General features: G+C 49.9%; 1 protein-coding gene across 1 annotated transcript; it reads right to left on the minus strand.

Moving 5' to 3' along the window:
- Positions 1-2,313: 2,313 nt before the first annotated feature.
- Positions 2,314-24,253, minus strand: LOC309535894 (prostaglandin D2 receptor-like; the record flags this gene model as incomplete). The annotated part of the gene is made up of 3 exons (XM_082229417.1): positions 2,314-3,809; positions 22,567-23,709; positions 24,134-24,253. The coding sequence occupies 3 exons, from the start codon at positions 24,251-24,253 to the stop codon at positions 3,576-3,578; spliced, it is 1,497 nt and encodes a 498-aa protein (XP_082085543.1). The 3' UTR covers positions 2,314-3,575.
- Positions 24,254-25,494: the final 1,241 nt, after the last annotated feature.

Genomic DNA, 25,494 nt, shown 5'->3' on the forward strand with positions numbered 1-25,494 from the left:
CACGCAACAGGTCAACCCAGTGGCTTTCAGACTCCGGTTACCGAACCACATGAAGTTGCACCCAGTGTTCCACAGATCGTTGCTGTCACCGTATATAGGGGACAGAGAGGGGAGGGTCAATAGGGGACCAGCGATGGAGGAAAAAGAACACAGCTACCATGCAGCGGAGATCCTAGATTCCAGGTGGAAAGGAGAGCAAGTAGAGTATTTGGTAATGTGGGAAGGGGAACCGGAGTCGGAAAACACCTGGGTCAGGGCAGAGGATGTAGATGACGAGGTTCTAATTGAAACTTTTCATCAGAGATTCCCTCGAAAACCCCAGCCAGTGGCGAGGTTCCGGAGGGAATACTTCGCCACCACAGACGAAGAAGAGGAGTTGGAGGGGTTCTCTGATTCCGAGGTGGAGGAGGATTCAGCGAGTCGGAACAAAGACCGATGGAGGGAGATGTTCGAGACGTCGGAAGATGAAGAGGATTCGTTTCGGGGTTTCAGCTCCTCACCGCCCAGAGGAGAGGGAGGGGGCGGGGGGGAAGGGGGCCCTGGAGGGGAGGTGGATGTCAGGGAACTGACATCAGAGGGAAAGGAGGTGATAGGGCTCCCAGAGACTGGGAGAGACTCAACAGCCAAAGCAGGGACCAGCAGGGGGAGCGCGGGGTCTCTGGAGGAGGATCTCAGGGATACTGAGAGAGATGCAGCAGCGCAGGCAGGAAGCAGGGGGGAGAAAGGGGTGAGAGACACGTCCAGTGAAAATAGTGGGGAGGTGTCAGAAGCAATTGCAGGGAGACCCATGCTTCGTCGGAAGCTGTCACGTCGTGAGTCCAGGAGACGTGTTTCCGTTAAGGAACTTCTTTGTTGGAGGCGTTTCCGCAAACAGCCACTGTCGGACTCTAACAGTGACTAGAGCAGACATGTCTGAGGAGCTCTGTCACACACAGAGGTTTGTGGGGCCGCACAAACTCTGAAGGGGCACCATTTTAAGCACAAGCAGCTAATCATCCCCTAATAGATATAAAGGTTAATTTTGAAAGCCATGAGGCGGGAGGGAAGGAATTCGACAGGCTCTAAAGAGCCAGGGTGGTAAAGTAGAAAATGATGATGTGAATGCATATTATTAAACGGAAAATAAATAACAAATATTAAAAATAAAAATATCAGGCGCTTGGCAGATGTCTCAGACTAAACATTTGTTTGGCCAGCTGAAGCAAACCAACCGGTCTTCCCAAGGTGAAAAACTGCTCCTGGGAGGGTGTGTGTTTGTGATTGCCAGAAGGACCAACCACAAACAGGTTTCTTCGGAGCTTGGCCGGAATGGAACAAGGGGCACCTCCAGGGAGGCTTCACCCCTCAAAAGACGCACGACTGGATGCGCCCCAATATTGCAGAACAACGTGACGCCATCGTGAAGTTTTATTTCCAACCTTTTTGTCAAGGGCTCCAACCCCTTTGATGGTTTCAGTTGTCCTTTCTCAGTCCTGGCCTGACTGATGCTCAACATTCCGTAGCTTCCCCAGCAATGCTCACAATTCATAGAATTGGAACTGTAGAATTGGAAGGGGATTCCCCAGGTCATCTAGTCCAACCCCCCACCATGCAAGCTAATGATTCACTGGACGAAACCCAACATTGGCTTGATGACATCTGCACCATTCATGTATAAAGTAGGGTGGGGGGGCATGTTGAGGAGGAGATTCCTGATTTAAACGCAGAAAGGAGGATTTAGCTGAGGGCAGATCAACTCCACCATCCCTCCCCTTCAAGAAAAGGTAAATCAAGTGTATCCCTCTATCCCTGGTCATTTTGTCTGCCTCTTTCTGCCCCCTTCCCAGCGCCACAGTCCCCTATTTCGAGATGGGAGTAACTAGGAATGTACCGTATTTTCCGCTCCCTAAGACGCACTTTTTTCTTCCTAAAAAGTAAGGGGAAATGTCTGTGCGTCTTATGGAGTAAATGTGTGGTCCCTGGAGCCGAATTGCCCAGGGGCGAAAAGCAGATCATGCTTTTTTTTTTTTTTGAAAGAGGGAAGGGGGTGTTGAAACAAAGCTGCTGATCGTTTGCCGATCATGGAGAGAGATAAGGGACGCTAGAGATAAAGGAGGCTGCCTGGGAGGGGGGAGGTAAAGACAGCAAACTTGCAAAGGGGGGAAACAGGAAGACTAAAGCAATAAGGAGAGAAATTAGAAGAAAAGGAGGAACAAAAAACTGCTCCAGCTAAGGAAAAGACACTAAGGCAAATAAGAGGGAAGGGAGTGTTGAAAGGAAACAGCTGATTGGTGGGATTGGGAGAGAGATAAGGGATGCTAGCGGAGGGGGGAGGTAAAAGCCCATGGATCCTCAGGATTTTTGCATTGGGTCACCCCAAATTCACCATCAGATCACATAGCATGTCCATGGCTACAGCCTGCACCAAAGAAATCACGCATCCACTGTTTCCTGGGGCTGCAATGGTACAAGAATGTGGTTACAAAGCATGGATCCACATGGATCCACAGGATTTCTGCATTGGGTCACCCCAAATTCACCATCAGATCACATGTCTGTGGCCACAGCACGCACCACAAAAATCATACATCCACTGTTGTATTCAGAATATTTTTTTTCTTGTTTTCCTCCTCTAAAAACTAGGTGCTTCTTATGGTCAGGTGCATCTTATGGAGCGAAAAATATGGTACATACTACTCCAATGACAGCCGCACATCCGCTCTACTGGGAATGATCAAGGTGGTCATTTCGGATTTCTGTCTCCTCGCAGGCCTGTGGGCAGAAATACAAGGGGAATTTGCCCTTTCGAGACAGCAGCACACATATCCACGTGGCTATGCGATTCTCCTATCAGGCCAGCCAACTCGCCTGGTCGCCACTGGCGAGCAACCATGGTCTCCAGGTGACCTGGCAGGAAAGTCCTTGCAAGCTGGGAGAGAGCGGACTCCTCCTTTTTTAACTTTTCAGGCTTGCCCACAAGTGGCTGATATCTGTGGGCAGTACGCAAACCGTCTAGTACCTTTGATCAGCCGGGGGTGCAATGTCCGTGTCCCCCCCAAATTTGGTGACTGCTTCTTGGATTTTTCGCCTGTCTTAAAAGAGCAGAAACCATGAATGGAGGTGCGGTCACTACATTAAAAACCCAAGAAGACCCCGCTAGATTAGGCCAATGGCCCATCTATTCCCGCAAGCGCCTGGTTCTTACACTGGCCAACCAGATGCCCCAGTGGGAATCCGATAAGCAGGATTCGAACACAAGACCTTCCTGCGGTTTCCATCAACTGTTATTCAGAAGCATTGCAGTGGAGGCAGAGCCTAGCAGTCCTGGCTAGTAGCCATTGCAAGCCCTCTCTTCCACGAATTTGTCCAGTCTTCTTTCAAAGTCACCCAGGCTGGTGGTCATTGCTGTCTCCAGTGGGCATGAGTTCCAGAGGTTAACCATGCAGCTTAAGCCAGCTGCTTCTTTCTGACCAGGGAAAATGTTTGCTTGTCGGCCTGTTCCTTGGACTATGGATGATTTACAGGGCCGGGATGGGGGATGGGGGAAGTCCCGCTGGACCCCCTCCAGTACCAGCTCCTCAGAAGGCAGAAATGCCTCACTCCAGACGATCGGATCCTTTCCGCTCCCAAGTTTCTAGCAGCTGAGAGTCTGTGGACCTTTTTGAGCTCAGCCTCCTCGAAACCCGGCGGAGGCAACTGCGGAAGAGGGACGTCCGGAAAATAATGAAGACCCAGGGGTCCACGATGGAGTTCACGGAGAAGAAGCGCAGGGCGGTGAGGTCCGCCTTCTCGTCGAAATCGGGGGCAAATGCGCCGACGTAAGCACGGACCTGTGGGAGGGGAGGGAGACAGGTTGAAAAACTCACTTGCGGCAGATTGAGTGGCTGAGTATTATTGTGACTACTACTACTACTACTACTACTACTACTACTACTAATAATAATTTATTATTTATACCCTGCCCATTTGGCTGGGCTTCCCCAGCCACTCAGGGGAGCTTCCAACAAAATATTAAAATACCGTAATGCATCAAACATTAAAAGCTTCCCTAAACAGGGCTGCCTTCAGATGTCTTCTAAAAGTCTGGTAGTTGTTGTTCTCTTAGACATTTGGTGGGAGGGCGTTCCACAGAGTGGGCGCCACCACCAAGAAGGCCCTCTACCTGGTTCCCTGTAACTTGGCTTCTCGCAGCGAGGGAACCGCCAGAAGGCCCTCAGCTTTCTGTCTGGGCAGAATGATGGGGGTGGAGACGCTCCTTCAGTTATACTGGGCCGAGGCCGTTTAGGGCTTTAAAGGTCAACACCAACACTTTGAATTCTGCTCAGAAACTTACTGGGAGCCAATGTTGGTCTTTCAAGACTGGTGTTATGTGGTCTTCCAGTCACCAGTCTAGCTGCCGCATTCTGGATTAGTTGCAGTTTCCAGGTCACCTTCAAAGGTAGCCCCACTTAGAGCGCATGGCAGTAGTCCAAGGGGGAGATAACCAGAACATGCACCACTCTGGCGAGACAGTCCGCGGGCAGGGAGGGTCTCATCCTGCGTACCAGATGGAGCTGGTAGACAGCTGCCCTGGACACAGAATTAACCTGTGCCTCCATGGACAGCTGTGAGTCCAAAATGACTCCCAGGCTGCGACCTGGACCTTCAGGGGCACAGTTACCCCATACAGGACCAGGGAGTCCTCCACACCAGCCTGCCCCCTGTCCCCCAAGAACAGTACTTCTGTCTTGTCAGGATTCAACCTCAATCTGTTAGCCGCCATCCACCCTCCAACAGACTCCAGACACTCACAGAAGCATAGAATTTCAGAGTTGGAAGGGGCTAGAATCATCTATTCTTCAACATCACATCCCAGGACAGATTTACATCAATTTAAAACTCACTACGTATTGAATAACAATGACAAACCTAGACAGCATCTTAAAAAGCAGAGACATCATCTTGCCATATAGTTCAAGCTATGGTTTTCCCAGTTGTGATGTATGGAAGTGAGAGCTGGACCATCAAGAAGGCTGGTCGCCGAAGAATTGATGCTTTTGAATTCTGGTGCTGGAGGAGACTCTGGAGAGTCCCGTGGACTGCAAGAAGATCAAACCTCTCCATTCTGAAGGAAATCAGCCCTGAGTGCTCACTGGAAGGACAGATCCTGAAGCTGAGGCTCCAAGACTTTGGCCACCTCATGAGAAGAGAAGAGTCCCTGGAAAAGACCCTGATGTTGGGAAAGATGGAGGGCACAAGGAGAAGGGGACGACAGAGGACGAGATGGTGGGAAAGTGTTCTAGAAGCTACCAGCATGAGTTTGACCAAACTGCGGGAGGCAGTGGAAGACAGGAGTGCCTGGCGTGCTCTGGTCCAGGGGGTCACGAAGAGGCGGACACAATTAAACGACTAAACAACAACAACAACAACAATAATAATAATCTATTCCAACCCCTTGCAATGCAGGAATATGCAGATGTCCCAAACGGGGATTCATCCTGCAACCTTGGCATTATCAGCACCACACTCTAACCAGCTGAGCTTTCCTGTTGGTTGGTTACCTGCCCTTCTGTAACATCAGGTCCCAGGACAGATTGACATCAATTTAAAACTTGGTACGTATTGAAAAACAGTTCATCTAAAAGACAAACCACAGGGAAAGGGGTGTATCCCAGAAACACCTGTCTTGGCCATCAAAGGCCGGGGTAGAGAGCTACATCTTCAGCATTACATTGCAGAGGCAGTGGGGGTGTAGTGGTTAGAGCGTATGACCTGGGAGACACGGGTTCGAATCTACCACTCAGCCATGGGTGACCTTGGGCCAGCCGCTGCCTCTCAGCTTATCTTACCTCGCAGGGTTGTTGAGAAATGGGAATCCGCGACCAGAAAGAAGAGGAGTTTCAAGAGGACTGGAGGAAATTTAAGGAGTGTTTGAATAAATATTGTCATGTAAAAAAATTAGAAATTACTTGAAAGAAAACAAATAGGCCTAGGATGAAACTACGCTATAATTAAATAAATGGGATTTAGAATGTTAAGAAAAGTGAATAAGATGGACTATAATCAGAAATTGTTTTAGTTTAATAATGATATTGGAAAGCTGTTACTTTTAACTACAAGGAAACTCAGAAGGGAGGCACTTGAGGACGTCAACCAAGATGTTTAAAAGGTTGGATTTGTGAAGAATTAAGTTTGTTGTCACTGTTTATTTGTTTATTGTTCCTTTTTTCCCTTCTCTTTTTCTGTTTTTGTGTATCATTCTGCTTTTGTTATTGTGGAAAATCTAATAAAATTATATATATATGAGAGGATAAAATGGGGAGGAGGTGAATTATGCAGGCCACCTTGAGCAAAGTTGGGTGGTGGTGGGGAAGGTAGTATATCATACCGTACAACTTTTGGAGGTTGAAAACCAGGACGCCTGCTTTTTAACAATCACACGGTGTATAAATTTTATGGAATAAATTGGTAATGGATAGCAACATCTGGAGAGTCGCTATCCCAAAAGCCACTGAAATATTGTAAGCAAGAATTGCAAAAAAAAAAAAAAAACACCCTTTGCTTTGGTTTTTTGGCCGTCTGCATGTGCAAAGAGCTCCCTCTGGTGGGTAAAGATGGTGGTTGCTCAGTTCTGTCTCAAAACTGTTTCTTTGAAGGGGCTTCCATAGAATCAGAGTTGGAAGGGACCACCAGAGTCATCTAGTCTGACCCCCTGCAATGCAGGAATCTCAACTGAAGCATCCCTGAGAGATGGCCATCCAACCTCTGCTTAAAAACCTCCAAGGAAGGAGAGTCCACCGCCTCCAGAGGGAGACCGTACCACCATCAGAAGACATTTGAAGGCAGCCCTGAATAAGGAAGTTTTTTTGTTTGGTTTAATGTTTTATTATGTTTTTATAGTTTGTCGGAAGCTGCCCAGAGTGGCTGGGGCAAGCCAGTCAGATGGGCAGAGCATTATTTGAAATATACTCAGAGTCGAGAGTGGATTTCATGCTCTTTATTCAGCTCATAGTGGTGAGGAGGAATGGAAGTTCCCCCAGAATGCCTGCTTTATATTATATTTTCGTATGCATGCACACGAAAGCTCATACCAAGAACTAACTTAGTTGGTCTTTAAGGTGCTACTGGAAGGAATTTTTTTATTTTGCTTTATATACATTATTTACACAATGGGCCCCATGTGATTGGCTAATTCCGGGATTCTCCTGTAGGCCAATCAGGTTCTGGATTCACTTCCACCTGGAACTGGATTGGGTGGCTCCTGTGGACCAATCAGACTGCTGCATTCTGGATCCTATTGTTCTAGGACCCATCAGACTGCTGCATTCTGGATCCTATTGTTCTAGGACCAATCAGATTGCTGCATTCTGAATCTTATTGTTCTAGGACCAATCAGACTGCTGCATTCTGGATCCTATTGTTCTAGGACCAATCAGATTGCTGCATTCTGAATCCTATTGTTCTAGGACCAATCAGATTGCTGCATTCTGAATCCTATTGTTCTAGGACCAATCAGACTGCTGCATTTTGGATCCTATTCAACTCAGTACATAAAAAACATTATTATTATTATTATTATTATTATTATTATTATTATTATTATATTGGACATCCCTATTTTCATATGCACACTTGCAGTCTAAAGTGCTTCTCAGGTGCTTTTCTGGAACATGAGAATTGGCTCCAAGTCTCCCTGCGTTCGTTCCAGGAGGGTCGTCCTGCTATATATCTAAGTACAGTGGGACCTTATGGTACTCAGACGCCTTGGTACTCAAACAACTTGGAAGCCAAACACTGCAAACCCGGAAGTAAGTGTTTCAGTTTGCGAACGTTTTCCGGAAGCCAAATGTGCTCCGTTTTGAGTGTTACGCTTCCGATTTGAGTGCCACACTTCCATTTTGAGTGTTAACACTGAGGTCTGTCTGTTTTTGCTATTTATTTTGGCGGCTCTTTTTCGTTTTTGTTTTTGTGACTGTGTGGAACCCAGTTCAGCTACTGGTTGACTGATTGTGTGACTGGAGTACATTATTGTTTTCATTTTATGGATCCTTGGTCTTGTTGGATAGCAAAATCCATGTTAAATTGCTGTTTTAGGGGTCGATTTTAAAAGTCTGGAATGGATTAATCTGTTTTGCATTGCTTTCTATGAGAAAACACGCCTTGGTTTTGGAACGGACTTCTGGAACAGATTAAGTTTGAGAGCCAAGGTGCCACTGCAGTGGGATTTGGAATAGATGTGAAATTAACTGTCACCATTTTCAATTTTGTTGCCTTATTATCGTCTTTACTGGGTCGTGCAAACCACTATTCTAAATAATGCCTTTTGTGGGGGCGGCATTGGGGATAAGTTTGTGGAACTAAGGAAGCAGTGGCTCCGCGGGTGTTACAGCCACCCCTGAACTTGGCCAAGGCTGGACTCTGACGCACCAACCTCAACATTTGCTCTTCTCGAAAATGTCTCCAATAACCTCTTGACAACCTCCAACCTCCTCTCTTTAGAATCCTGGCCTTAAAAGGGCTCAGAATGTCCACGTGAGGCTCTGGTTCTCCGCAGGCATTTAACAGCTTTCCAAAAACAATGTAACTGCAGCGGTCCTGTAAAAACTCCCCCAAACTGCTTTCCGGCTAAGAGATCTGACACAAGACAACAAAAAGCTGAAGATGCTTATAGTTAAGGCTCTGCTAATACAGTGGTGCCTCGCAAGACGAAAAGAATCCGTTCTGTGATTCTCTTCGTCTAGCGGTTTTTTCGTCTTGCGAAGCAAGCCCATTGACAGATTAGCGGATTAGCGCTATTAGCGGCTATTAGCGGCTTATCTGCTGATCAGATCAGCTGATAAGCGTCTTAGCGGCTTAGAAAAAGGGGGGGAAAGGAAAAAAAAACCCAGCAGGAACTCACAAGACATTGTCGTCTTGCGAAACAAGCCCATAGGAAATTCATTTTGCGAAGCACCTCCAAAACGGAAAACTCTTTCGTCTAGCGAGTTTTCCGTCTTGCGAGGCATTCGTCTTGCGGGGCACCACTGTATATACCATCTCTTCGGACAGGCCGATAAGCAGATAGTCCCTTTTCTGGATCTGCGGTTCCCAAATGCTTTTAGCAGGCACCAGAAAGAGCACAGCGGAGGCGCCTGCCTGGTATCATGAGGCCGGGAGTTCCAAAGTGCACAAAAAGATGAAGTTCCTGCAAATGCAGAACGGGTCTTGTGTGGCACTGGTAACAGCACCAGTTCCGCAGACCGAATCAGCCCGACTGGCACATAAGAGGTGCAGCAATCTTCCAGGTAAACTGGTCCCAAGTTGCTAAGGACTTTCCTAAAACCTTGAACTCAGCCTGGTAGAGCTGGTGCAGACCTCCAAGTACAGGTGTTATCTGTTGGCAAGCCCTCGCTCCTGCCAGCAATCGGGTTGCAGCAGCCTGCCCTAGCCACAGCTTCTGGGTCAAGCACAAGGGAAGTCCCACCTAGTTGACAGTTTTGCGATTCTGTTTTTATTTATTTTATTAAATTTGTATGCCACCCTCCATCTGACGATCTCAGGTCCTATCTGCTGTCTTATGGTGCCTGAAACAGCCCTTATTTTAGTTCCCACAACTGTTACAGTGGTCCCTTGGTTCTCAAACTTAATCCGTTCCGGAAGTCCGTTCCAAAACCAAAGCGTTCCAAAACCAAGGCACGCTTTCCCATAGAAAGTAATGCAAAACGGTTTCATCCATTCCAGACTTTTAAAAACAACCCCTAAAACAGCAATTTAACATGAATTTTGCTATCCAACAAGACCAAGGATCCATAAAATGAAAGCAATAATGTACTGCAGTCACACAACCAGTCAATCAGTTGCCAAGAAGTGCAAGTAGATCAATAGGGACCGCTCCGGCGGGAAGGTAAACGGCATTTCCGTGCGCTGCTCTGATTCACCAGAAGCGGCTTAGTCCTGCTGGCCACATGACCCGGAAGCTGTACGCCGGCTCCCTCGGCCAATAAAGCGAGATGAGCGCCGCAACCCCAGAGTCGGTCACGACTGGACCTGATGTTCAGGGGTCCCTTTAACTTTTTACAGAAGCAGAAGAAAAGGAGGTTTGGGAAATGTTTTAAGGATTGGGAAGTTAAGGAAATCCTACCCGACACTGGCGGAGAAAATGGCGCAGGGTAAAAGCGTGATGAGTGAATCAGCATATTAGAAAATCTACTGAGTAAATGAGAACGGGAAAGATACATGAATAAAAGGTAGAGCCAGTGTGGTGTAGTGGTTAAGAGCGGTAGTCTCGTAATCTGGGGAACCGGGTTCGCGTCTCCGCTCCTCCACCTGCAGCTGCTGGGTGACCTTGGGCCAGTCACACTTCTCTGAAGTCTCTCAGCCCCACTCACCTCACAGGGTGTTTGTTGTGGGGGAGGAAGGGAAAGGAGAATGTGAGCCGCTTTGAGACTCCTGAAGGGGAGTGAAAGGCGGGATATCAAATCCAAACTCTTCTTCTTCTTCTTCTTCTTCTAGAAAAAACAAACTTATACGTGCGAGATAAGACAATGTCTCAAACGCCCATGGAATTTAGTAGTTACACCCGAGAGAAAGTCGGAACTTTGTATCCATTACTGAGATACCTCTGGAAACACCATTTGGGAAATAGTATCGAACGCAAGGACTTTTTGTATCTATATGAATGTTTGAGAACCAAGCTACAGTGGTGCCTCGCAAGACGAAAAGAATCCGTTCTGTGATTCTCTTCGTCTTGCGAAGCAAGCCCATTGACGGATTAGCGCCATTAGCGCTATTAGCGGTTTATCGGATCAGCTGATCAGCGGCTTAGCGGCTTAGAAAAAGGGGGGGAGGAAAAAAAACCCGCAGGAACTCGCAAGACATTTTCGTCTTGGGAAGCAAGCCCATAGGAGACTCGTTTTGCGAAGCACCTCCAAAACAGAAAACTCTTTCGTCTAGCGAGTTTTCTGTCTTGCGAGGCATTCGTCTTGCGGGGCACCACTGTACCACTGTATTTGGTTGGGTGGAGGAAGGTGGGGCAAGGGGGTGGCTGGAAGGGAAACGATTCCCTGCGCCTGGGCTTGGCTCTCCATCGCAGTGCACAGCCTGGTGATTCAGCTGCGGTTCCTGCTTTGCAGAGGGTTGGACTAGATGACCCCTGGGTGTCCCTGGAGTTCTTTGAAATCAACAAAATTAACCAATTAACTTGATCCAAGGAAACCAGTTTTTCAAAGTCTCATGGTCATTTATACCTCCAAAGCCCCCTGCCTCTTAGCACCCCGCAGGGAATCCCAACATCCCCTCAGCAATCCGGTAGCCACATTTTGAACTCACAGTACAGTGGTGCCTTGCTTCTCAAACGCTGAAAACCCAGAAGTAAGTGTTCCGGTTTTTGAATGTTTTTTCGGAAGCTGAACGCCCAATGCAGCTGTTGGCTATTGTTTCCGGGGCACTTGCACCAATCAGAAGCTGCGCCTTGGTTTTCAAACATTTTGGAAGTCAAACGGACTTCTGGAATGGATGAAGTTTGGTGCTTTTGTTTTTGCTATTTATTTTGTGTTTTTGAGGCTTTCTCGGTTAATATGTTTTTCTGACTGTGTGGAACCTAGTTCAGCTACTGATTGATTTTGGGGAAATATGTGTGACTGCAGAAATGGATACAAGCCCCCATCCAAACAATGACTGTCATCAGTGCAGGTAAGGAAAAAAATTAATTTAATTTTTTATCATCTACAATACTGTCTTATTTATTTTATAGTACGTTGATTATTACTTTCATTTTATGGATCAATGGTCTTGTTTGATAGTAAAATCCATGTTAATTGCTGTTTTAGGGGTTGTTAAAAGTCTGGAACGGATTAATCCGTTTTGCATTACTTCCTATGGGAAAGCGCGCTTTGGTTTTGGAACACTTTGATTTGGTGCGGACTTCCGGAACGGATTAAATTTGAGAAAATACCGCGGTATTTTCCAAGGACTCTTGTTCCCTCCTCCCAGTAATGTTTCTCCAGGAGGACACAAGTTTCTTGCATTGATTTCCACAATTTATATACCGTTTATTTATTTAGTAATATTGAATCCCGCCCTTTGTCTCAAAGGAGGCCAGGGCGCCAGACAACATGCAGTGAAACATCTCCAAAACAATTCCGTTGCAGATGCCGTTCTGGGAAAGATCTCAGCTTCAAAGGCTGGTTGTAATTCAAGATAACAATCAGTTAAAACTGTTTTAAAAAACAGCAACCAGACACTGCAGAGCCACTGCTGTTAAGATTGCTGGGCTAGGACCTTGGAGACAAGGGTTAAATACTCACTAGGTGACCCTGGGAGGTCAATCGGCTGCTTTTAGCCTAGCCTACCTCTCAGGGTTGTTGTGCAGACAACGTGGGGAGAAAGAAGGGTATTATATATGCCACCTTGAGTTTTTCAGAGGAAAGAAGGTGAGATAACAACAACAACAATAATTTATTTATATCCCGCCCTCCCCAGCTGAAGCCGGGCTCAGAGCGGCTAATAACAGTAAAATAATACAACATTCTAAAATCATTTCATTCTAAAATCAGTTCAAATCAAATTAATGGCAACCATTGGGCTAGAGTTCTGTGAGGATTGCCAAAGGAGGGGGTCAGGCTGTGCCCTGGCGGAACAGCTCCGTCTTGCAGGCCCTGCAGAAAGATGTCAAGTCCCGCAGGGCCCTGGTCTCTTGTGGCAGAATGTTCCACCAGGCTGGGGCCACAACCGAAAAGGCCCTGGCTCTGGTTGAGGCCAGCCTAACCTCCCTGTGGCCCGGGACCTCCAAGATGTTTTTGTTTAAAGACCGTAAGGTCCTCCATGGGACATACCAGGAGAGGCGGTCCCGTAGGTACGTGGGTCCTAGGCCGTATAGGGCTTTAAAGGTTAAAACCAGCACCTTAAACCTGATCCTGCACTCCACCGGGAGCCAGTGCAGCTGGTATAGCACCAGGTGAATGTGATCTTGCAGCGAGGATCCCGCAAGGAGTCTTGCCAAGGCATTCTGAACCCGCTGGAGTTTCTGGGTCAGTCTCAAGGGCAGCCCCACGTAGAGTGAGTTACAATAATCCAGTCTGGAGGTGACCGCCGCGTGGATCACAGTGGCTAGGTCAGGGCAGGAGAGGTAAGGAGCCAACTGCTTAGCTTGGCGGAGATGAAAAAATGCCACCTTTGTTTTATATATACAGTGGTACCTCTGGTTGCAAACGGTATCCGTTCCGGAAGCCTGTTTGCAGCATGAAAAGAATGCAGCCCGCAGTGGCAGGTCTGCGCACGCGTGGGTTGCAATTCATCGCTTCTGCGCATACGCATGACGTCATTTTGTGCTTCTGCACATGTGCGAGCGGCGAAACCCAGAAGTAACCCTTTCCGGTACTTCTGGGTCCCCGCAGGACGTAACCTGAAAGAATGTAACATGAAGCGGACGTAACATGAGGTATGACTGTAAATGTACTACAGTGGTACCTCGGGTTACAGACGCTTCAGGTTACAGAATCCGCTTACCCAGAAATAGTACCTCGGGTTAAGAACTTTGCATCAGATCAGAACAGAAATCGTGCGGCGGCAGCGGGAGGCAAAATTAGCTAAAGTGGTACCTCAGGTTAAATAAAAAAATCAACTACAATTAAACAAAGACTTAACAAGATGCCGGCTACAAAACTCGTTTCACTGAACTAATCAGTTTCCTCAGAAGGAAATAAAGAAATGATAAGATTTTAAGTGATATCAAACAAGCTCAAGAGCAGGGCTGAAAATGCTTCCTCGAGTTTACAAAGAAGGTATGAAAACCTCAATGACTTTAAACATAGCCCTATTCTCTTGAATAGCCTTATTCTCTTAATTTTTTGTTATTCTATAGTCAATTACTTCTCGTTTCAGGGATTTTCACGATAATTTCTTTTCTTCTGTGTAAACCCTCTTTCAAACCTAGCTGCTGGTGGATCGGGGCCACTGGGGACCACCGACAGGGACTCCCTCGATCAAGCATCCCTTGAGATATCCTGGTCCCAAGTTGGGAAGGGCCTTGCCAATTGACCCAAGAGCCTTGAACCTTGCCTAGGAGAAGACAGGAAAGGGCAGTTTCAGAATGGGGTCAGCAGCTCAAAAATAGCCGTTCTGGCTCTAGAAACTGGCCTGCATTTGGCAATCTGCCAGATGAATCAGATTTGGCACCAAATCCGGCCAAGCCTGAAGACTTTTACGCCGGTTGGCAAACATCCATTTCTCGTGTTAACAGGGTTCCTGCTGTTCCTGGGCCACTGTACTCTCAACGTTCAGTTCTGAAAAGACACTTTAGCTAACATTGACTTCCTTCTTCTGTCTCCTTGAGAAAATGTCCTTTAAAGTGGGGGGGGGGGAGGCTGGCAGACCAGATGGTTCTCACCCCTAACCCTGCTGTGGTGGCCAAATGTGAAATATGGGCAGAGAAATCTAAATTTAAGTTGGCTATTTACAAGCTGGAGGAGACTCTTGAGAGTCCCATGGACTGCAAGAAGATCAAATCTCTCCATTCTGAAGGAAATCAGCCCTGAGTGCTCACTGGAAGGACAGATCCTGAAGCTGAGGCTCCAAGACTTTGGCCACCTCATGAGAAGAGAAGACTCCCTGGAAAAGACCCTGATGTTGGGAAAGATGGAGGGCACAAGGAGAAGGGGACGACAGAGGACGAGATGGCTGGACAGTGTTCTCAAAGCTACCAGTATGAGTTTGACCAAACTGGGGGAGGCAGTGGAAGACAGGAGTGTCTGGCGTGCTCTGGTCCAGGGGGTCACAAAGAGTTGGACACGACTAAATAACTAAACAACAACAACAACATTTACAAGCTGGAACATAATTCAGAGAAGGGCAACCAAGATGACCCAGGGCCTGGAAACAACACCTTAAGAAGAACGGTTGAGGGAGTTGGGGAGGTTTAGCTTGGAAAAGAGGAGACAGGGAGGAGAAAGGACAGTCACCTTCTGATGGCCTGTCACATGGAGGATGGAGAAAGCTTGTTTTCTCCTGCTCTGGAGGGTTGGACTCAAATCAGTGGATTCACGTTACAAGAAAGGAGATTCTCACTGAACATCAGTACAAACAACAACAACAGCAATTTATTATTTATACCCTGCCCATCTGGCTGGGTTTCCCCTGCCACTCTGGGCGACTCCCAACAGAATACAGCGGTACCTTGGTTGTCGAACGTAATCCGTTCCGGAAGACTGTTCAACTTCCGAAATGTTAGACAACTGAGGCGCGATGGGCTGTTGGCAAATTCAATGGAGAAAATTGAGAAACACGTCTCAGAAGCCGTTCAACTTGTGAGGCGCGTTCGAAAATGGAAGCAATTACTTCCGGGTTTTTGGCGTTCGAAAACTGAAATGTTTGCTTCTGAGACACTGGAAAACCGAGGTTCCACTGTATTAAAAACAAGACAAAACACCAGACATTAAAAACTTCCCTAAACGGGGCTGCCTTCAGATGTCTTCTAAAAGTCAAAAAGTTGACATCTGGTGGGAGGGCGTTCCACAGGGTGGGCGCCACCACTGAGAGGCCCTCTGCCTGGTTCCCAGTTTGACAGTGGAACAGACTTAGAAAGTGCTGGCATTGGAGCCAGCCGTGCACCCCACCGTCAGAACAGCTGGATTCTGCGGCTCTGGACCTGTTGGATCAGGCAATCCCTGTTAGATCAGGCGAATGGCCCTTTTGTTCCAGGATCCTGTTCTCGCAGGGGCCAACCAGATGGTTGCGGAAAACCAGCAAGCAGAGAGTTTTCTTCCTTCCTGTGCTTTCCAAAAACTGGTACCCAGAATGACTTCCTGCTGTGGTGCACAGAGCCCAGCCATTGTGGCTGGTAGCCTTTGCTATACATTTTACGCTGGTGGGGAAGCCTGTGGCGAGTTGACTTCCTTGATCTGCTAACAGTTGCTAACTTTTGATGGGTAACTCCAATGTCTCTGCAGATCTCCCTTCTCAGAGTTGTTTAACTTTAAATAGACCCGGGACACCACACAATTAAAATGCTCTTATATCACTTGAAACAGCCATGGCTTTCCCCAAAGAATCCTGGGAGCTGTAGTTTGTTAAGCTGTTAGGACGCCCTTTTTCCCCTCCCAGAACTACAGTTCCCAGGGAAGAGAGATTGATTGTCAAACAGAAGACTGTCTTCTGTAAAGTGAAGGAGTTCAGTCTCCCCGGGGTAAATATGGGCCTAATTTGCAGGTCTATGGGGAGGACTCCTGTGATAATGTACACCAAAGGCTCTGAATGCTGAAAGCACTGTAATAAATGTGAACACGAGTGGCGCTGTGGGTTAAACCACAGAACCTACAACTTGCCAATCTGAAGGTCGGTGGTTCGAATCCCTGTGATGGGGTGAGCTCCCGTTGCTCAGTCCCTGCTCCTGCCAACCTAGCAGTTCGAAAGCATGCCAAAAAGTGTAAGTAGATAAATAGGTACCGCTCCGGCGGGAAGGTAAACGGCGTTTTTGTGCGCTGCTCTAGTTCGCCAGAGGCGGCTTAGTCATGCTGGCCACATGGCCCGGAAGCTGTACGTTGGCTCCCTTGGTCAATAAAGTGGGATGAGCGCCGCAACCCCAGAGTCGGTCACGACTGGACCTAATGGAACAGTACCTATTTATCTACTTGCACTTTGACGTGCTTTCGAACTGCTAGGTTGGCAGGAGCAGGGACCGAGCAACGGGAGCTCACCCCGTCGCAGGGATTCGAACCGCCAACCTTCTGATTGGCAAGCCCTAGGCTCTAGCTTATAAGTAAATCCGGCACTGATTCTGACTAAACAGAAAGGAAGAACTTTCTGACAGTAAGAGCTGTTCAACAGTGGAACAGTCTCCCTCTGGAAGTTGTGGACTCTCCTTCCTTGGAGGTTTCTAAGCAGAGGTTGAAAGGCCATCTTGTCAGGGATGCTTCGATTGAGATGATATTTGGTCATGGATGATCTTGTTGACTGGGCTGGACTGTATGACCCTTAGGGGTCCCTTCCAACTTTACGATTCTATGATTCTATGCTCGTCTGCTCAGCCTTGTCTCTCATGGCTAGATGTGCCGGCCTCAAAGCCCGTTAACCACACATGGCAGGGCTAGGAAAGCGAACTGGCTTTCCTAACTGAGGCCTCATCCTGCCCGCAAAGCGCACCAGGCAAGGACCACAGGTAAGCCACTGCTACAGGAGGAGAAGGCTGCTCTCTTCAAGCTGCCTTGCTTTGTGGGTCCTGCACATTATCTCTGCTGCAAACAGGATATTGGAGTTGATGGTCTCTTTTGTCAGACTCAGCAGGGCTGCCTTGATGACCAGAGATCTGTCTTAATCTTCTTTGCTCTGTTCCAGACATGCCGTGCGTGTTGGCTAAAAAATGGATGCTGTTGGCCAGCAGTGTGAAACATTCTCCCGACTGTGTGCAAGTAACCAAAGCAAGTTCTCAAATGCATCAACATTAGTCAGTGTTCCCTCGCCGTCCCGTTCCAGAAATCAATTAGTTAGCAGCTTTTGACTCGCAGCAAGCCGCAAAGAATCCGATAAATCTGAGACTTGTCATTATCGGTGCTCCGAAAGCACAGCCGGAATGTTTTGAAGCTTAACCAAGAGAGAATAGCGGCGAGCCTTTTCTGTTACCCAGAACCGCTTCCCACGTCCAAACACCGCAGAGGGCAGCTGTTCTTTCCATCCCTGCTCTTGTGCTAATCTCAGAGAGGTGTGATGTGATGATTCTCAAGAAAACCAGTGCAGGGCTCTGAGCCCTTAGCCACAACAGCGAAGGCGCAGTCAAGGTCCGCTGTGATGTCCCATAGCAGGGTTGGGGGTGTGACTTACGGGGCAATGGCTATGGGGCTTGGGAGATAAATGCTTCTGTTCTCTGGCAGGGGAACGGGGGGAAATTATAGCAACCTGATCAAATTCTCCTTTAGTCTTAGTCACTGCTGCAAGAGAATGCGAGTCATTTCTGAAAGCTAGGGAGAAAGAAAGGGCAGGTGGATCAGAGACCGGGAGAGGAGCCTACATTTTGCACCGTTTCAAAATCTGGTGGCATTTGCCCCACATTGGGCAAAAGATTCCTGCACTGCCAGGGGCTGGACTAGATGACCCTCGTGGTCGCTTCCAACTCCACGATTCTACAAAATCTTTTACAAATGACAGAGAGGGGTTGTGTTAGTTTCTGTAGAAAGCAGCCTACTGCAAGGGGTGAATTTGGCATTTCTTGTGTCCCCCTCTCTCAGTTTCAGCTCTGGTCACTACCAGCATGTGGTCCCCATTTTCTTGCCCAGAAGCGAATGCAGCCCTCAGCCTGGGAAAAGTCCCCTGCCCCTTAGTTATGCATGCATGTGACTAACTCCCTAGAGCGTCCACTCCTGCAGCCTCCATTTCAAATTTTCGCTTTGTAACTTGATTATAAACTGAGCTCAAACTGCACACACTACAAAACGTAAAGCGATACCTTTAGCATTTTATCCTTCCCCCATCTTATTAGGCGAATAGCTATTTAAAAGCCTGGAGTATCTTATATACACCCTGTTTTTCTAAAGCCCTTAAACCCAACAACATCTGCTGCAGGGAAAGCTGCAAAACCTCAGGTTGGGAGACTGCTGCTGAGCTAATCTGGGATGTGAAAAACAGCCAGACGTCCTTTTGAATGCACATGCATGATGATTTGTGCTCACGAGGTCACACGTGATCACGATTTCAACGCCGGTTGCACCTGCAAAAGCTTTGGGGCTGATCACACTACTTCATTCCCAGTCGGTGCGTATCTTCCTGCTGAAATCCTGTAATTTTTTTTTATACCACAAACATTCTGTTTCATTTTCTTTGCTTCTTTTGCAGGCACTGTGGCTCTCCTAGGCAGCAATAATGGGGCATGATTTGGGAAAGAGACACGGACCAAACCAAAGCGAGATAAATCCTCCGCTAATGAACTATTCTTGTGTCAAGAACATGTTGCAGAAAACACCCTCAACCGCCGGGCCATTATCTCCAACCAATTTGTTCCAGAGATGGATTGCAACGTGGATGGAAAACAGACGCCAAACTGTCACCCCCAAAAGTGAAAGCAAGAATATGTCACGGATATTTTGGCCAGGCCAATGAGGATGTTAGAAAGGAGAATCCAACCCGTCTTGTGTGAAGTCCCCCTCTTTCAGAATTCTGCCTCCAGGGAGCAGCCGGCGGCGTAAGATCTCTGCCTGCTGTGATTTCCCCCCCCTTTCCTAAAACTATTCCAGCCTGAGTTAATAGCTGCTAGATCATTTATCACCGCAGTCCTGCTATGGCCCAGGCTCTGTTTTCTGTTAAATTAAGCAATCTGCGAGGGCTTCAGCAGAAGGGACAGGAAGGTGCGCAGTTATCAAAGAGATGCAAAAGGGAGATTAGAGCTAAAACTGTTCAGGGAGGCATGAAACATGGAAAAGACACGTTTGCTAGCAGAAGTCGCCGGCTCTCTTCTAATCAGGTGCGCAGATCATCGCGTGTGGCAGGCAGAAGCCAACTCGGCCCTCCAGATGTTTTGGGACTACAACTCCCATCATCCCTAGCTAACAGGAACAGTGGGCAGGGATGATGGGAATTGTAGTCCCAAAAAACATCTGGAGGGCTGAGTTTGCCTATGCCTGGTGTATGACATCTGTGCCCCTGCAGGCAAGACTAAAAGGGTGGAACCTCCACTCTGGGTGGCAGTCTACCAGTTGCAGGGAACCACAACCGGGGTGTTCTGCTGAAGTTCTGCTTGCGGGTTTCCAACAGGAATCTGGTTGGCCACGGGGAAAACAGAATTCTGGACCAGACGGGCCATTGGCCTCATCCTGCAGGCTTTTCGGGTGTCCTTAATATTATTATTTTTTAAATATTTAATGCTGTACTGTTTTTAACATCTGATTGGGAGCCGCCCAGAGTGGCTGGGGAAACTCAGCCAGATGGGCGGGGTATAAATAATAAATTATTATTATTATTATTATTATTATTATTATTATTATTATTATTATGTGCTAATTTATTATTACTGTTGCTAGTTTTATTAAATTTCTTCAGCACCTTTCTAACAAAATCTCAAGGTGTCCCACAAAGAATACACAACGAGAAGTAAAGTAAAAAATGAGAATATAACAATGGTAACAGTAAAATCACTACAAACAGCAAAATCCACATCAGTCTACCAAAAATAAAAATAAGAGCCCAATTCACCACTCAATGATTGTCAGTGCTGCCTTCACTGGGGTAGATCTTCAGACCCAGACAGTTCAGCTGGTTGAGGGTTCGAGCCTCACGCTGGGTGAAAGATTACAGCATTGCATGGGGTTGGACTAGATGACCCTTGGAACTCAGTTCCGGCACCTCTCAGATGGGCACCATTGCCATTCTAAGAGAAAAAGGTGAGTTCCAGTACCTCTTTTCCTAGAAAAAATAGCACTGAGATGATTCTGTGTCTCCCGACCTAATTTCACACAGTCCTCAGTTTAGTTTTTAAATCTATCTACCTGCAAGAAACACGGGTGGCGCAGGGGACGTGGGTGGCACTGTGGCTTACACCACAGAGCCTAGGATTTGTAGATCAGAAGGTCGGAGGTTCGAATCCCCATGACGGGGTGAGCTCCCGTTGCTCGGTCCCTGCTCCTGCCAACCTAGCAGTTTGAAAGCACGTCAAAGTGCAAGTAGATAAATAGGTACCACTCTGGCGGGAAGTTAAACGGTGTTTCCGTGCCTGCTCTGGTTTGCCAGAAGCGGCTTAGTCCTGCTGGCCACATGACCCGGAAGCTGTACGCCGGCTCCCTCGGCCAATAAAGCGAGATGAGCGCCGCAACCCCAGAGTCGGCCACAACTGGACCTAATGGTCAGGGGTCCCTTTACCTTTATCTTTACCTGCAAGTGTGACCACGGCAGTGTTCTGGCAGAAAGTGTTTGCAAAAGGGGGTGGACCATGTCTCTTCTGTCTCAGGCCCCACAAGATGCTGGGTTCAGCCTGGCCCACGGCTGGCTGGCACAAGGATACCCTCTGGTCTTCCTCTCACCCAAAGTCTTTCTCAGCTCCAGCTACAGATGCCAGGGTTGCCTTTGAGAGGCACATGGCAATGTGGTACTTGAGATACCTACTCCTTGCTCTCTAGGCATCTAGACATACACAGCCGGGGGGAGGCTGCCCCCCACCAAGGACCAAAATGCTGGAGGCAGGAGCACCAACTTGAATTAAATACTGTGGTAGCCCAGGTAAGCCCTGCCCCACATACCGTATTTTTCGCCCCATAAGACGCACTTTTTCCCCTCCAAAAATGAAGGGGAAATCGGGGTGCGTCTTATGGGGCGAATGCCTGCAAGCCTCGCGCGCCCGGCAGGAGGTCCCACCGGGTGCGCGAGGCTTGGGGCGGCAGCCTGTCGCCCGAAGCACGGGGAGACCTCGGGAGGGCTCCCCCTGCTTCAGGCGAGTGTCTGCAAGCCTCGCGCACCCGGCAGGAGGTCCCACCGGGTGCGCGAGGCTTGGGGCGGCAGCGGACTGCTTGCGCGCACGCAGAAGCTTGGGGCGTGCTGAGCTCAGCACGCCCCAAGCTCCTGGTGTAGCGCAGCGATCCGCTAGCCCTGGGAGAGCCCCGCGGCTCTCCCAGGGCTAGCGGACTGCTTGCCGGCATGCAGAAGCTTGGGGCGCGCTGACCTCAGCTCGCCCCAAGCTTCTGGATTAGCGCAGGGGTCCGCTAGCCCTGGGAGAGCCCCGCGGCTCTCCCAGGGCTAGCGGACTGCTTGCCGGCACGCAGAAGCTTGGGGCGCGCTGACCTCAGCTCGCCCCAAGCTTCTGGATTAGCGCAGGGGTCCGCTAGCCCTGGGAGAGGCGCCCGGCTCTCCCACGCTAGCGGAGACCTTGCCGGCACGCAGAAGCTTGGGGCGCGCTGAGCTCCGCACGCCCCAAGCTCCTGGTGTAGCGCAGCGCACCTGGGGGGGAAATAAATTTTTTTCCTTTATTTCCCCCCCAAAAAACTAGGTGCGTCTTATGGGCCGGTGCGTCTTATGGGGCGAAAAATACGGTAATTCATCACATAATGTGGTGCACACAAACCATTTGAATGCCAGTCAACTTTGGGGGCCCCTGACCCCCTCAAATATATTATTTGGGGGCAAGGCCCCCTCAGTCCCTCGGAGTTGGCTCCTATGGCTGGAGGTTCCCTGGAGAGGCCCTGTGGAACACCCTCCCATCGAATGTCAAGGAAATAAACAACTATCTGATATTTAGAAGACATCTGAAGGCAGCCCTGTTTAGGGAAGTTTTGAATGACTGATGTTTTAATGTATTTTTAATCTTTTGTTGGAAGCTGCCCAGAGTGGCTGGGGAAATCCAGCCAGATGGGCGGGGTAGAAATATTATTATTATTATCAGTGGCGTAGCGTGGGTTGTCAGCACCTGGGGCAAGGCAAGTAATTTGCGCCCCCCAACCCGTGGATTTGCGCCCCCTAACCCTAACCCCCAGATGTTGCGCCCGGTGCGGCCGGCCCCCCTGCACCCCCTACGCTACGCCACTGATTATTATTATTATTATTAGTATTATTATGCCCTCTGGGCGCACAGAGCGCGCCTTCCGACGGGGCGTTTCCCTCGACGGCCAGGGCCTCTCCAAGGCGCACAGCTCTCCCGTCCCCCCCCCTCGTAGCGTTACTTACGATCATGGGCAGGGAGCAGATGGTGAAGAGGGCGGTCATGAGAGCCAGCAAGACCAGCTGGCCCAGCTCCTCTGTGCGGCCGGCACCGGGAGGCGCTGTCGACGGGGCGCCGGGGCCACCGCCGCTTCCGTGCGCTCCGGCCGGCTGGCTCCTTCGCGGGGGTTGCCGGCGCGCCATGCGGTAGAGGCTGCGCATGCTGACCAGGTTGCAGAGCCCGATGGCGAGTCCCAGCGCGCCCAGGAGGCTGGCGTAGAGCACCGAGTAGGCCCGCCCGCCGCCGGCCATGCGGATGAAGCACCAGGTGCCCGGGCAGTACTGCACGATGGCACCGAAGCCCAGCAGCGGCAGGGCGCAGAAGAGGGCGCACAGCGCGCCCGCCGCGACGGTTAGCAGCGCGCCCAGGCGCCGGCTGGTGTGGCGCTGGTAAAAGTAGGGGTGTCCCAGCGACAGGCAGCACTCCAGGGCCATGGCTAGTAGCAGCATGGTGGGAGCCAGGCCGAAGAAAGCCATCAGGAAGGCGAACAGCTGGCACAGGCTCCCGGGGTTCGCGTCTCCAGTGTCAGCGGCTGCGTCTTCCCCGACGGCGGTTGCTGGCGGCGGCCAGAGCTCGCTGAGGCTGCGGTTGCGCGCATAGGCGGCCAGGACGATGGGGCTGAGCAGGCACTTGCCCAGCAGGTCGGTGGCGGCCAAGGCGCTGACCAGGAGGTAGAAGGCGGACGCCCGTGGGCGCCCCCAGCCGCCGGCGCGCTGCAGCCGCGCGCGGAGTTGGTGCTGCCACAGGATCCCCAGCGCCAACACGTTGCCCAGCAGGCCGGCCGCGAAGAGCAGCGAGCCCGGCAGCGCCGACTGGCCGCCCTCCAGGTACCGGTTGGCGCGGCAGCGGTAAGCACCGCCGCCGTCCATGGAGCCGGCGGCGGGCGAGAGCGTGCGCCTCGACGGGGCGGGCAGGGCGGGACGCGTGTGGGGCGGCGCGGCGGGGCGAGCCGTGCCTATGAAGGGGCGCGGGGCGGGGAGGGTGGGCAGGAGGGTGGACGGCCTCCCGCAGACGGGGCGGGGGCTAAGAGAAGGAAGCGCTGGCCTCGCCGGGAGGGCGGAGAAGGGGCCGTTTGTTCCCACGGGGAGCCGGGAAGGAATCGCGGCTGTCTGCGGGAAGGGGGCGGGCGGGAGCAAGCGAGAGGGATGGAGTCCTTTTCTAGACGGCAGGCGGCGAAGGGTCGAGGAAAGGAGAGGTGCTGGGGCTTAGGGTAGCCTGGCAAGGCACCTCCTCTGCCCCAGAAACCCTCACCTGCAGCGCCGAGAAGGGTAATAGGTTGGGTCAGTGGCGTAGCGTGGGGGGTGCAGGGGGGGGCCGGCCGCACCGGGCGCAACATCTGGGGGTTAGGGGGCGCAAATCCACGGGTTAGGGGGCGCAAATCCACGGGTTAGGGGGCGCAAATTACTTGCCTTGCCCCGGGTGCTGACAACCCACGCTACGCCACTGGGTTGGGTACAGTGGTCCTGCCGAAAGTTTGCCGGTGACAAGGGCACACTGCACATGCCCAGAGGCACTCTGCCCGTCCTCACTTGCCTCACCGCCACTTCCGTCCGGATTTGCAGCAGTAACTCGGAAAAAGGGGTCCACTTCAGGGTGTTTGGGGCGGGGATTTCGCCAGTCAAAGGCGCATAGGATGGCAGTGCGGCAGGACATCTGTTTTGCCTGCAGAAGGTCCCGGGTTCAGTCCCTGGCTGGCAGCATCTCCACTCCAGGTAAGGCCCTGTCCAAAACCCGGGAGAGCCGCTGCCATTCAGAGCACGTAAGGCGCAGCTAGATAAGGGTCTGACTCAGAATAAGGCAGCTTCATGGTATGAATTGCCCTCAGGTGACCAGATAGGGAGGCTTTGCAAAAACTGGTTCTTTGAGGGGGAAGGGTCATAGGTGACCGGGAGAGTATCTGCTTTGAATGCAGGAAGTCCAAAGTTCACCCTCAGGCCTCTCCAGGTAGGATTGAAGGAACCTGCCCCTCAGGAAGGTCAGCCCACTGGAAGATGAACCAAAAGCAGCTTCCTATCTCCCCAGGTAAAGTTCCAGCACTGCAGAAGTCGAGGGGAGGGAGGGATCAATCATAGAATCATAGAGTTGGAAGAGACCACAAGGGCCATCGAGTCCAACCCCCTGCCAAGCAGGAAACACCATCAGAGCACTCCTGACATATGGTTGTCAAGCCTCTGCCTAAAGACCTCCAAAGTAGGAGACTCCACCACACTCCTTGGCAGCAAATTCCACTGTCAAACAGCTCTTACTGTCAGGAAGTTCTTCCTAATGTTTAGGGGGAATCGTCTTTCTTGTAGTTTGGATCCATTGCTCCGTGTCCGCTTCTCTGGAGCAGCAGAAAACAACCTTTCTCCCTCCTCTATGTGACATCCTTTTATATATTTGAACATGGCTATCATATCACCCCTTAACCTCCTCTTCTCCAGGCTAAACATGCCCAGCTCCCTTAGCTGTTCCTCATAAGGCATCGTTTCCAGGCCTTTGACCATTTTGGTTGCCCTCCTCTGGACACGTTCCAGTTTGTCAGTGTCCTTCTTGAACTGTGGTGCCCAGAACTGGACACAGTACTCCAGGTGAGGTCTGACCAGAGCAGAATACAGTGGCACTATTACTTCCCTTGATCTAGATGCTATACTCCTATTGATGCAGCCCAGAATTGCATTGGCTTTTTTAGCTGCCGCGTCACACTGTTGGCTCATGTCAAGTTTGTGGTCAACCAAGACTCCTAGATCCTTTTCACATGTACTGCTCTCAAGCCAGGTGTCACCCATCTTGTATTTGTGCCTCTCATTTTTTTTGCCCAAGTGCAATACTTTACATTTCTCCCTGTTAAAATTCATCTTGTTTGTTTTGGCCCAGTTCTCTAATCTGTCAAGGTTGTTTTGAAGCGTGATCCT

Source organism: Podarcis vaucheri, assembly GCF_965113315.1.
Source record: "Podarcis vaucheri genome assembly, chromosome: 1".
Lineage (NCBI taxonomy): Eukaryota > Metazoa > Chordata > Lepidosauria > Squamata > Lacertidae > Podarcis > Podarcis vaucheri.